Source organism: Poecilia reticulata, chromosome 8 (assembly GCF_904066995.2).
Source record: "Poecilia reticulata chromosome 8, P_reticulata-male-v2, whole genome shotgun sequence".
In the NCBI taxonomy this organism is placed as follows: domain Eukaryota; kingdom Metazoa; phylum Chordata; class Actinopteri; order Cyprinodontiformes; family Poeciliidae; genus Poecilia; species Poecilia reticulata.
This window is the reverse complement of record NC_088837.1, coordinates 21,506,823-21,519,446: the sequence shown is the minus strand read 5'-3', so window position 1 is coordinate 21,519,446 and position 12,624 is coordinate 21,506,823. Positions and strand designations below refer to the sequence as shown.

General features: G+C 37.9%; 2 protein-coding genes across 2 annotated transcripts; both read right to left on the bottom strand.

The window, feature by feature from the left end:
- Positions 1–977: 977 nt before the first annotated feature.
- Positions 978–6,845, bottom strand: cdk21 (cyclin-dependent kinase 21). The gene is made up of 8 exons (XM_008416948.3): positions 6,622–6,845; positions 6,133–6,389; positions 5,200–5,332; positions 4,963–5,130; positions 4,696–4,805; positions 4,524–4,574; positions 3,994–4,126; positions 978–1,861 (listed from the first exon to the last, which is right to left on the bottom strand). Exons 2-8 carry the CDS (start codon positions 6,360–6,362, stop codon positions 1,784–1,786), a joined length of 903 nt encoding a protein of 300 aa, XP_008415170.1. The 5' UTR covers positions 6,363–6,389; positions 6,622–6,845; the 3' UTR covers positions 978–1,783.
- Positions 6,846–6,931: 86 nt separating this feature from the next.
- LOC103469338 (all-trans-retinol 13,14-reductase-like) lies at positions 6,932–12,527 on the bottom strand. The gene is made up of 11 exons (XM_008416947.3): positions 12,305–12,527; positions 11,657–11,839; positions 11,325–11,566; positions 10,534–10,735; positions 10,250–10,447; positions 10,054–10,173; positions 9,127–9,265; positions 8,873–8,982; positions 8,631–8,800; positions 7,506–7,665; positions 6,932–7,402 (listed from the first exon to the last, which is right to left on the bottom strand). Exons 1-11 carry the CDS (start codon positions 12,462–12,464, stop codon positions 7,254–7,256), a joined length of 1,833 nt encoding a protein of 610 aa, XP_008415169.2. The 5' UTR covers positions 12,465–12,527; the 3' UTR covers positions 6,932–7,253.
- Between the last annotated feature and the right edge of the window lie 97 nt (positions 12,528–12,624).

Here is a 12,624-nt window from a genome sequence, read left to right as displayed (position 1 = left end):
AAGGTATAAATAGACGGGCGAACCCTGGGACGCCCCTACCGGGACCGGACGTCAATGTTGCGGGTTCTCCCTTTAAGCCGGTCTGATATTTACATAAACTCTTAAAGCTACCATTCAAAGTTTACCGCCACATCTTTAAATATATTTTTTAATCTATATAATGACATGTTGTGCTTGTTTTAATTTTTTTAAAACAAAGGAAGTTAACTAAAGTACTACAGACAGTAAATCAAGAAAGGAAGTGAGAACATGACTATCAATGAAATTTCAAAAATGTAAACAGGAATAAAAATGTATTCATACCATTTAAATTCCTAAAGATGATTGCAGTCTTCTTCACGCAACATCCATCATTGCAGTAATAAACGATTTGTTGTTTAACAAGTATGCAACTTAGAAGCATCTTTAAGGTTTAATTCTTTTTCTTTTTTTAATTTGCCCACTTTTCTTATTTTTATAAGGCATTTATTTCACAAGATGGTATCTTGATCAATCGCAACTGTAGACCAATCTTGAACAGACCCATTAAAAGTGCATCTATCAAAAATTATTTGGTGTTTATTGAGATTATTCATATAGAAGTAAATTATTTGTCTTTTCCTTTCATGCTTTCCTTTACCGAACATGACGAATTTTGGTTGTTTTTGATTTTGTGCTACTTCTTCACAGTTGGTACCTAAAGAAATACATAAAATAAATTATTTTTATTAAACTAACCTAAAAGCAAAAAATTGCAGATGCAAAAATTCTTTAAAAAATGTAAAACATAGTTGAAAAATATTAATAAGTGTAATTTACATGCACAGACAAGAATTGTAAGCTGTTTAAAAAAATATGTATATATTTTTCATGTTTCTAATTTAATTTACTTAATTTGTTTATTGCAGTTGTTTATACTGATCTGTTAATGCATGAAAAAAATGCTTTCTGAAAAGGTTAGGCATGAAAAAAGTGAGAAAGAAGAGGCGAAAGCCAAGTTGAAGCAAATCATCTTGTTGTAAACAAACCAAAAATGCTACAAGAGCGCCCTCTTCTTTCTTTAAATGAAATTACATCTTGATAAAAAAATAAAAGAGCTGGTAACAGAAAATAAATTGTGTTGCTTCTAAAAGAACAGGCAGAACAATTATTTATAGAAATGTTCCACAAATGAACAACATAACTCAGAAAGAGGGGAAAAAATATACTTTTCACAATATGTTAATACAAACTTAAAAACAGGTGCAATCTGCATCCATTACACCATATATGTCTTCTCAAAAATAAAACGAATCACATCTATAAAGTGCTGCATTGCAAAAAAAAAAAAATCTCCAGTAAAGAGATACTCGTAAACTTAAAGGTGCTCATAATGTTTCTTTAGCAGCAAACAGACTCCATATGTCGAACGTTAACACTTAACACAGAAACTCGACATTTAATCAGAACACGGCACAACCTAACTGAAAAACTTCTGTTCCTTTCGTTTACACGAACATCAATAAGGTTTTGAAAAAAAAAAAAAAAAAAAAGGGTACCGAGTTTGAGAAAAGTATCAAAAATAAGTCTCGCTTTTCCTAAGAGTTTTGTGCCATAAGTTCCACAATCTGTGAGTCAAGCTCATTTGTTCAGGCAGTTCCCCGCCTCCAATGCGACCAGAGTTTCTCATGATGCTGCTGATTACAGATTTAAAAGCTTTAAGCGAACAGGACGGTGGATTTTATGGCACAATGCTGGTTTCTCCCGTTGGATATTTCTGATCACAGAGTCGCAGCAGCTTTGGCTCGTCGTTCGGCGGGAATCTTCAGTGCTTCACAAAGAAGGGATGAGTCAGGGCCTTGGCGGCGGAGATGCGACGGCTCGGATTGAACAACAAACAGTGCTGCAGGTAAGAAGATTTCACACCGTTTTAATACTTGATGATAGGTGATTGCTGAACAAAGGTCATAGGTTGGTCTCCGTTAATCGTGACTTTCTTCCTTTGAGCAAAAATCTGGAACAAACTTACAGAAAACTGCAAAACAGTCAAAACACTGAGTGCCTTTAAATCTAGATTAAAAACCCGCCTGTTCAGAGATGGTTTTGAAACATAACCAGTGAAAAATTTTACAATGGCACTTTACTAAATGCCATGTTTTAATTGACTGTGTTTTATGACTGTATTTTTGTGTTTTTACACTTTCAACATTTAGTTTGATACTTCACTAATCTCATTTAAATCAATGGTGAAAACTCACCTGTTTGGAGCTACTTTTGATTAACATCAACTGGAACATTTTACAGTGCAGTTTTTCTTTTGCTGTGCTTGTATTGTCTGTCACCAGGTGACTCTGAACCCATCCAATCACTGAATAGATGCTTAGAACAGATCAATGTGTGGATGTGCCAAAACTTTCTCCAGCTGAACAGAAACAAAACTAAAGTTATTATCTTTGGACCTAAAGAGGAGCGAACCTGAATCAACGCACAGCTTCAGTTATTACAACTGAAAGCCAGCGATCAGCCCGAAACCTGGGAGTAGTGATGGACTCTGACCTGAACCTTCAGAGCCACATTAAGACAGTCACAAAGTCGGTCTTCTATCACCTGAAGAACATCTCCAGGATTAGAGGACTTATGTCTCAGCACAATCTAGAGAAGCTCATCCATGCATTTATCTTTAGCCGCATTGATTACTGCAACAGCGTCTTCACAGGTCTGACTAACAAATCAATCAAACAGCTGCAGCTGATCCAGAACGCTGCTGCTCGGGTTCTCACTAAAACCAGGAAGATAGAGCACATAACACCAGTTTTAAAGTCCCTACACTGGCTCCCTGTAGCTCAGAGGATAGACTTTAAAATACTGATGTTAGTTTATAAATCACTGAACGGTTTAGCACCACAATACCTTAAAGATCTGTTATTACTGTACCAACCGTCTAGACCCCTCAGATCTTCTGGTTCTGGTTCTGCTCTGCATCCCCAGAACCAAAACCAGACGAGGAGAAGCAGCACTCAGTTTCTATGCACCACAGATTTGGAACAAACTTCCAGAAAACTGTAAAACAGCTGAAACACTGAGTGCCTTTAAATCTCAACTTAAAACCCACCTGTTTAGAGTTGCTTATAGCTAAATTAGGTTTAGAGTGCGGCTTTTGGTGTCTTTGATGTTTTTATCTTTACTTTTTATCTATTTATTAATGTCACATACTGTTGTTTTGTTTTCTTTAATTATGTAAAGCACTTTGAAATGCCTTGCTGCTGAAATGTGCTATACAAATAAAATTTGATTGATTGATGTCTATTTTTGGTATATGGTAGATTTTAGATTTTTAGTGCATCATCTTCTTAACCTTTTCATGCATGAATTATGATCCTTCATGTCAGGATTTTTTTCCAAAGTGTTTTTGATTTTTTTGAAGGTATAAAAAGGTGGGGGAGGGGGAGGAATTTGTAATAAAAAAAAATTGTAGGATTTGTTTCTGGTGATCAGTTGTAATTTTCTCCAAATACAAAGATGTTATTTTGAAAATACATCAGTAGTATTAGTCTTTACTCTTTACTTGATGTCACATCTTTTTAACCTTTAGAAGGAGGGACTGGATATTCCTGAGTTGCTTTTCCGTCTGTCGGCCATATTGGATTTCAACAAAAAAGTCTTGTACTTGCAGTGGATGGCCAGTAGTTGGCAGTGTATTGTATGATGCACTAGTGTCCACCCCAGTGGTCTGTGTGCTTATGTAACATAAAAATCCACAAGAAACACACGAAAATGACTTTTAGATAGCTGTCCTTTGCAGTGACTGCTATGCATGAAAGGGTTAAATGGCACATGAATTATTATTCACCAGAGATTGTATTTCAGTTGTGATTGATTCATCGTCTCCAGATTTATTCTGCATAGAATATGAAGGAAAATGCTCCCAATAGCAGCCACAGTTCTTCCTTTCAGCACCGTTTGACTCGGTTTGCGTGGCTGGGAGAGAAAATCGGCTCATTTCTGACAGGAGAGAAGAAGCAGGACTGTGCTTACAGAGAGCAGGTCGTTCTCGTCTTGGTCCAGGTTGGGCAGCAGGTTGGTGCAGGAGCCCCTCGGCCCCAGGCTCTCGGAGTAGAGGATAGGGCTTTCCTGAGGCCAGTCGTCCTCGCTGGGCAAACCGATCACCCTGCCAAACAGACGGTAGATCAATAACTAAGGAGGACAACCATCATTTTTTCTCTGTTAATTACCGTTTTCATTTATTTCAGCAAATAAAAAGGTTTTCTGAATTTCAGTTTTTGTTATTCGTCACAACGGCAATCTATTTTCGTCAATAAATTGTCCCAGTAATTAGTGAGATAAACAATGAATATTGTTGTTTTGAGATCATTTTCAGGTGATACAAAGACAAAGGCGTAATAATATAAATTTGTCTTCTGAAAGATACAATGAAATGTAATTTTGTAAAGAACACGTAACAATAAATAAAACACAAATAAAAACCACACAACCGAAACAACAAATAAAGTGGATGATGAAGTTTCTGTAAACAAAATTGCCCTTATTATGCCTTTTATACTCACTCAAAGATTTTTTGCAGCTGCTGCACCTCTGTGTAGCCCTTAAACAACGGCCTGCAGAATAAAAGGGCAAAGCTGATTTATTCTGTGCTTTACTCGCGTTTGTGTGAAATAGTGCAGCCTTAAATATAAGATGAAACTCCAGAGTTGGATGTTTGCGTTTCTTTTTACTCACCTCAAGAGGAAAAGCTCAGCAAAGATGCAGCCAGCGCTCCACATGTCCACTGAGGACATGTAAACAGAGTTCAGCAGCACCTCTGGAGCTCGATACCACAAGGTCACGACCTGAGCAGAAGTGGGAAAAAGAATAAGAAACAGAAACATATTTGAACGGAGGCAGAGAAAAAGATGAAAAACAACATTTTACACCTCAGGCAAGAAAACAGATACTGCTGCAGTGGAGAAAATCAGCAAAACGTCTGATTTTTGTTGCGACACTTACACCGGGTGTAAGGGCGATATTATAGGTGTGAATTCGTGCGAGTCCAAAGTCTGCGATCTTGATCTCTCCTCGGCTGCTGACCAGGATGTTCTCCGGCTTTAAGTCTCGGTGCAGGACGAGGTTTGTGTGCAGGAAGTCCAGTCCTCGCAGCAGCTGCTGCATCACATCCTGGGAACCAACATGGCAGCAGTTGAACAAGCTGCAACGCTGAAGTGAAATCAGATTAGGCGGTCTCACCTTTATCAAGTCACGGCCCAGACCACATGCAGGTGCCTTGGACAGAAAAGTGGACAGGTCCTGATCGATGTATTCCAGCACCAGAGTGAGGTCCAGGGCCGAGCCAATGGAAACAGCAGATGCATCTAAGAGCCTGCAGAACATAAAAGTTTGATAAGTCATAAAGTACAGAAAAATATAGAGTGTCTATGAAACATGGTTGTGAAAATATCCCTCTAAAAACTTTTGCTCATTTTAAAAAAATGATTAGACAAATTATAAATCTTATATTTAGTATCTGCTGCCTGTGACATTCTTCTACATTACTCACCAAAAGTTGGGAATGTTCGGCTTTCAGGTGAAAGCTACAACATTTACAGGTGAACTTTTAAGGGTTATATTCTCTAACCCTTTAAATGTGCATGTAGAGCTGTTCAAGGTTTAAATATTTTTGCACAACTTGCAAATATGATGTCTTATGTAGCTTAGCAAAAAACAAAAGAAAAAAAAACACATGATCTAATTCAGTTCTCCCTTTCTGTAGGCTAGGTCTTCAAGATGGCTGAAGCTCTTTTTGTGAGAAAACTGTAAAATAAATAACCTTGTTTTGATGCAGCACACAAATTAAAAACTCAATAATCAGATTCCAACTATGGAGTAATAATGCATAATCTTAGGGAATACGCTAAGAAGCGTCTATTGTTTTGTCTTCTGGCAAATGGTGCACTACTAGTACACCAATAAATTCAATAAAAATGTTTTTGCATTTCCAATTTCTTTAAATGTGGTAATAAACCTATTTTAGTACTGTTATTAATCCCCTACAAGGAGAATTGAGATGGCATCATAAGTATTAGAATATTCAGCAAAGGTTTAAAAGATGAACGACAGCAAAACAATATTTACTTTAACCATAAAAGGTGAAAATAATTTTTAGTTTACGCACAAACCTACTTGACAATGTTTGGATGGTTGAAGTAGCCCACTTTGCGCAGCAGCGCCACCTCTCGGATCATAAAGGGAGGGATTCCGGCCTCCTCAGACTCCCAGCGAAAGTTGAACTTCTTCACCGCCAGGAGGCGCTGTTTCTCCCCAACCTCTCTGGCTTTGTAAACTTTCCCGAAGGAGCCTTCACCGACCTCCGCTAAAAGCTCATAATGCAGCGATTCAGGGCAAAAGTCCATTTTTCCCCTAAATTCAGAGAGTTTAGTCTGAAATATAGAGAAATAAGTTAAGTTTAGAGCAACAACAAATGAATATGTCGCGTTTTCTTGCTTTAGCTGCACTCGGAATAAGCTAGCCAGCGCGGCTATCAAAATAAATATTTTGAAAAGAAACGCGAAGGAATCAAATTACCCACAACAAAACCACATTTCATGAAGTTGCTATATCGCAGCACAAAAATGTTGAATCTTCTATTATTTCGACAAATTATTGTTTTACCTTAGCTCGTCTCCTCCTAGCAAAATCACCATCGCCCGCCAGCGGTGGAAAAATGTATTTGCATAACTCTGGCCAGCATAAAAGATTAAGAAAAAAATAAATCACACCCCTTTTAATCGTCAGCTAATCAGAAAGCTTAAAGTCCCCATTTTAAGACGTCCAGTCGTGGTACACGTGTCTCTGTTTCTGCTGATGCCTTCAGCTGCAGCCAAAACATAAAATGGAGTCTGTGTGTAAAAACACAAAAGGCCAACATAAATATAATGAGGATGGAGTGTGTTTTGAGGGAAAGCAAATACAAGAAAACATGTTAGGCACGTGTTATAACATGTTTATTATTTGCAGCCTATTACACAAAACAAACAAATGAAATTGTTAAAAAAAGAGCACTATTCAAAACATACACTACATAAATTTAAGAGAAAAACATTATTTTTAGTGCCTCATACATCAGGCCTGTGTTATATTACTGACTATTATAGCCGGTACATCAGAAATTAGTGCAAAATGAGCATGTTAATGCAAAGAGACAGCATATTATGACTTTTTTTATGAGTTTTCGCTCATCTCTTCTTAGTGTTATTGAGCTGTGGTGTTGCCACATGTGATTTAATTTCAGCAAACAGAAGCAGTTACTCGTCTTTCAACTTCTTGTTTATATATTTGGTTTTCATTGCCAACAGGAAGGAATCCAGATGGAGGTTGCGGTTGAGAATGACCGAGCCGCAGGTTAGCGCACCGCCGAGGGCACCAGCGAAACCGCACAAAAACACATCCTGGCCTGTAAACAGAAGAGGTACAAACCATCAGGGGTGGTACATTTGAGATTAGAGCACACCCATCTTTATTCTCTGGTTGGTATAATGAGGCACAGAAGGACACACCTGTCAGGTAGAGGTTCTTCAGGGGAGTCTGAGGTCTTATTGTAGCGCTGAGTTCAGGGTTGAACCGAGCGATGCCGTGGTCCACTCCGTACATCTCACCTTTTGGGGCGCCAATGTAGTGTGTGTTTGTGATGGGGGTTCCAGCGTCGATATACTCAATCTGCAGAAACACAACACATTTCTGAGAAACAAGGATTGTCTAGCTAATAAGTGTGGCACGTTATGAATCCATCAACTATGTTAATACTGTAAATATGCATTTGTCCAAAGCAACAAGAATCATCCAAATGCTCACTTCACCTCGCTAACAGGTCAACATAAAAAAAAACACAGCTACTTCTCACGATGACTTTTTAGAAATGTCCTAAAAGTAAACAAATATATTTTTGACGACTTATGTTATAAAGAAGGACATGAATGTAACTTCTCACCATTGATTTTATTTAAAATGTTGCAGCTGTATATTATGGAACTGAATCTGAATCATTATCAACTTACATAGATTTCTTGTAGTGACAAATAACTTTCTAGTGAATTTAAATAGACAAAGTGAGTTTGAAGTAGGGATGCACCGATCCCCTTTTTTCCACTTTCAGTACTGATATCTGAGGTTTAGTACCAGCTTATACAGAAAAACAGAACTGAATTGAAATATTTTAAACATACACACAAATGTATTTGATTGCTCAGCACTAGCACAGCAATATCTTCACAACCTGGGTCAAGTTGAACTTAAATTTGTGCAATTTGGAGTATAACAGCCAATGTAAAACAAATACTAAAGAAATGGAAAATGACAAAAACAACAGTCTGACTACTTTGGTCAAACATGTAAAAACTGCAACAAACCTTTCAAATGGTTCAGAAAATGGATTTAGGAATTCTAAGTATAATGTAAAGTAAATAATAAAGGAGAGAGCACCGATCATAGAATCATATTGAATAGATCTGCTCTTATAGGTCTATTCTAGGTCGGTATTGTCATCAATACCGACCTAGAATTTACTTCAACATCTGGACTGATGCAGACATCACATCTGTCCATCTCTAGTTTTAACCAGAGAAAGACAAAAATGTAAATGTGAGAAGCTCCAGCAGCTAAGGAGAAAATCCAGAAGCCTTTACCTTGTCCCTGGTGATTTTTGGAAAAATATCCATCACCACATTCAGAGCGGAATCAATGAACGCTTGTTTCAGCTCTTTGTAGTCGGGTCCTCTGTTCGTCACTTTACCGTCCTTCCACTCCTCAAACCACGAGTATTTGGCAAAACTGACCAGAGTTAAAGTAGACTTTCCTATTAAAACAAAACACACTGTGATGAAGAAAACATTCCAGATGAGCTTGTATTCCCATCACCCAACAGTACCTGGTGATCTCTCCTCCCACAACGGATCTTTGGCAGACGGCGAGGCGACAAACAGCAGAGGTATTTTCTTAGAGGCCTCTTCTCTCTCCTCATTCATATATTTCTCCATGCTTTAATGAACAAACAGAAATCTGGTGAATTTACACAAAGAATTTGCCAACTAGCATTTCCTGTGTAACAGGAAAGAGTAAAAGACAACCAGGATTAAACAGTTAAAAAAAAAAACCGTGGGAACTTAAACAAAACAGGCATACAGCTCATCAAAATTGTTGTCAGCGAAGATCCAGTAGTTGTTTGCTTTCAGGCCCAGATCCTCACTGGTTCCATTTAAACCAATAAAGATGTTCAGACCTCCTTCACCGTGTTTCACCAAACTGAGCTGCTTCTGGATCTCTGCAAGGCAGAAAATAACGACAAACTGCTCAAAGCATGAAAACTTCACTAGGAAATATATGAAATAATATATGAAATATATGCAAAAGTATGCATAGTTCTTGAAATGTTACAAACCATAATCTTAAGAGTATTTTATGTAAATTTTATAGAATGAACGAACACAAATCGGCATGTAATTAAATTAGTGAGAAAAAGAGAAACAATTTTTAGATTATTTTGAAAATAAAAAAAATGTGTGTCTGCACACATTTACCTCTACATAACATCTCTAATTCAAATCAAATGCAATACAGCTTTAAGCTACCCATAAAAATGTGACATTTTTAACCCAAGATTTATGCTAACATAATTTCAGTTTTCTGGCTTGAAAGGACATTTTTTAATCAGGCACACAACAGAGGCCTTCGGGTCTTCAGAGCAATTTTCTGTCTTCCACACAAAGAAACTGTGTGTCAATTTCAATGTCATATTTATTTACATAGCATGTTTCCAATAGCTCAACTGCACAAAGCGCTTCAAAAGTTAAAGCAAACAAGGATAAGTAAAATACATATAATCAAATATTTAAAAAAAGTGTTAAAAAGCAATAATAACAGCTAACAGATTTGTGGGAATTAATAAGAAAGCTTGACAGTTTAACTAAATCTAGGATTATTTTATGACAAATAAAGATTGTGCGACAGTTTAGTGGTTGTACCTTTACGAAAGTTGTAAAAGTTGAAGTGGTGTGAATATTTTTGGGAAACACTGTAAATTATTGCGATCATCCATTGGTGCTGACTGACCTGGCATGGCCTGCAGCTCCTTGGGCAGCAGCTTCTCGTAGGTATTGAAGATGCCGGCATCAGAAATGACCATAGGGGCTTTTATATGCACCTCCTCCTGACCTTTCAACACACTCACACCTGAAAACACAAGGACAAAACAGCTGTGGATCCATCTCATGTACAGCAAACTCAGTAAGCTCAAAGTCAAGCTCACCACAAGCTTCCTTTGCATCGTTAAACAAGATGCGGTTGACTGGGGCTCGCACCAGAACAGCGCCCCCTGCCTTCTCGATGGTGGGAATCATGTGGTAGGCAATCTCGCTGCTGCCAGCTTTAGGATACCAGGCGCCGTTTAGGTAATGAGTGATCAGCAAACTGTGCATGGCAAAGCTGGCATCTTTTGGCTTATTACCTGCAGATCAAAACAGAATAAATAAAAAAAGAAACAATGTAAGAAGCCTGTGAATAAACAAAACTCCAAATTGCAGCTGGGCGTACCGTAGGTGCCAAAGATGTAGGAGAAGACAGCTCTGAGGTCCTTGTTCTCCGTCAGCCCGTTGACCACGTCTCTCAGGCTGCGTGGCGCCATTTTGTAGAAGTAAGACAGATGCTTGACGAGGCCGGTGTGGATCAGGAACTTGGCCAAAGGTAAGGGGCAGAGCTTCAGCACAATAAGGAGCCAGGCGCCAAACTCAGTTTTCTGCAGGAAAAACACAAAACAAACACGTTTATTCACTTTGGTCACATTTTCCTGATTACCACACTTTATTTTGGAACACTAAACACTGATGTTTTGCCTTAAATGGTTCTTGTTCCCTCAAGGAATGTTTCCTGTGACTGTTATCTTGTTATTATACCCTTCAACTTTTCCAGCTTCATTATCATTAAACACCATAAATATAAAACCAAATGACCATATCAAATCTTACAAAATAATATTTTATTTCCCAAAAACGTAATAAATATTTGCATATCTTAAGTTTACCATCTTCGAGGAATGTAAGACAGAAATTTGAAGCACAAAAGGACTCTTAATCTTATTATTCATTATCTTCATGAAAAAAAACGTGATTCAACTTTGAAGTGAGTGTAAAAGTATGAGTTCCTTTATCTGCAATCAGATTAAAACTGCTGTTGCTTTTAACTTTTGACCTTTGATTATGATGAACCAACAGCTGAAATCTGAATAATAAAATGTTTCTGTGTCAAAGTGCAATGGGAGAAAATGTATCTGCTAAGGCGATTAGCAAGTTTATTACAGGTTAAATATACACATGACAAGATTCTACCTTCACCAGCCTCAGGTACTCATCGATGGCCTTCTCCTCTCCAGGGAATCGCTTCTTCAGCTCCTCAAGGTAGCGAGCGCTGCCGCTGAAGATGGGGTAGGAGCGTCGGTTTTCCAGAGACCCCAGCACAACGTGATCAAACGCCTTCTCCAGAGGCTCCCACTGCAGCTGACCATTGGTCATCTGGTCCAGCATGCAGCGAAAAGGCGAGTCGCCCAACAGATCACCGATGTAATGGATTCCTAAGGTTGAGTTGGAGTTCATAAAATAGTAAATAATAATGAGTCCTTATTTTTGTAGCATTATTTAAGGATGCATGACTGCTATCTCACCAACATCAAACTCAAAGCCCTTCTCTGTGAACGTGTGGCAGGATCCCCCGGCCCGATCATGCTGCTCCAGAACCAGAACCTTCTTTCCAACTTTAGCCAGCAGCACAGCCAGCCCGAGTCCACCGACACCACTGCCGATGATGACTGCATCCAGGTTGTCTGGCAACTTACTGGACACAAAACCTACAAAAATGCAAAATATGAAAACATATCTGTAAAAAAAAAGAAAATACTGAAGAGGAATCAATAATATTATTGAATTGTAAACAAATGCATGAGTACTGTATTTTAAATTAGATATTTTGTCTAAAACTACTCCTAAGTGGTAGCTTCACAGTGAAACACATAAAAGATATTATTTTAAACATGTAATTTCAAATCAGTACAATAAAAGGCAATTCAGATACAAACATTGATCAGTGCCATTACAAATTATTAAGATACCCCAAATAACATTGAAAATCATTTTCAATTGAGAAATATTCTCTTATAGCAGATGAGCTCAACTGAACACCGCTTTTCAGCAATGAGTTTCATAAAAATGTTGCATATTTTTTAAAAAAAATCTATTTTTATTTATTTTTTAAATCGTGCATGAATACAACTTGCACGACTTTAAATTGCAAAAATGTCTCTTGATAAACTCACCTTGCTTCAGGACTTTATTTTTCGTTTTTTCGTCGTAAACTTTCTTTTTCAGCGGTTCTCGACAGTCCTTTGCAAACGGGTTCGACTCTGGGCTGCTGAAGACATATTTCAGCGTCAATATGACCAAAATTACCAAAACAATCAATAAAATGGTCAACATTGCAAGAACAACTGTCTTCTCTGAGTCCAGTTAACTTCTACAACTGCACCGAGTCGTCTTCCTCGTCAAATTATATCGCACGTTGGAAAAGCAGTAGCCAATCAGAGAATTAGCTTCGTCATACGTCATGGAATTCTAACCAATGAGCTGTATGCTAGGT

Bases quoted from the DNA above. Each gene is read 5' to 3' on its own strand.
- LOC103469338 (XM_008416947.3), bottom strand. From the start codon at position 12,464: ATGTTGACCATTTTATTGATTGTTTTGGTAATTTTGGTCATATTGACG. The intron at 7,666-8,630 runs GTAAAGGCTTCT...GTGTTTCTGCAG, and splicing joins CAAAAATCACCAGGGACAAG to ATTGAGTATATCGACGCTGG. The intron at 7,403-7,505 runs GTGTGTCCTTCT...TTCTGTTTACAG, and splicing joins GAAGAACCTCTACCTGACAG to GCCAGGATGTGTTTTTGTGC.
- cdk21 (XM_008416948.3), bottom strand. From the start codon at position 6,362: ATGGACTTTTGCCCTGAATCGCTGCATTATGAGCTTTTAGCGGAGGTC. The intron at 4,575-4,695 runs GTGAGTAAAAAG...TTTATTCTGCAG, and splicing joins GCTGAGCTTTTCCTCTTGAG to GCCGTTGTTTAAGGGCTACA. The intron at 4,127-4,523 runs GTGAGTATAAAA...TCTGTTTGGCAG, and splicing joins CAGCTGCAAAAAATCTTTGA to GGTGATCGGTTTGCCCAGCG.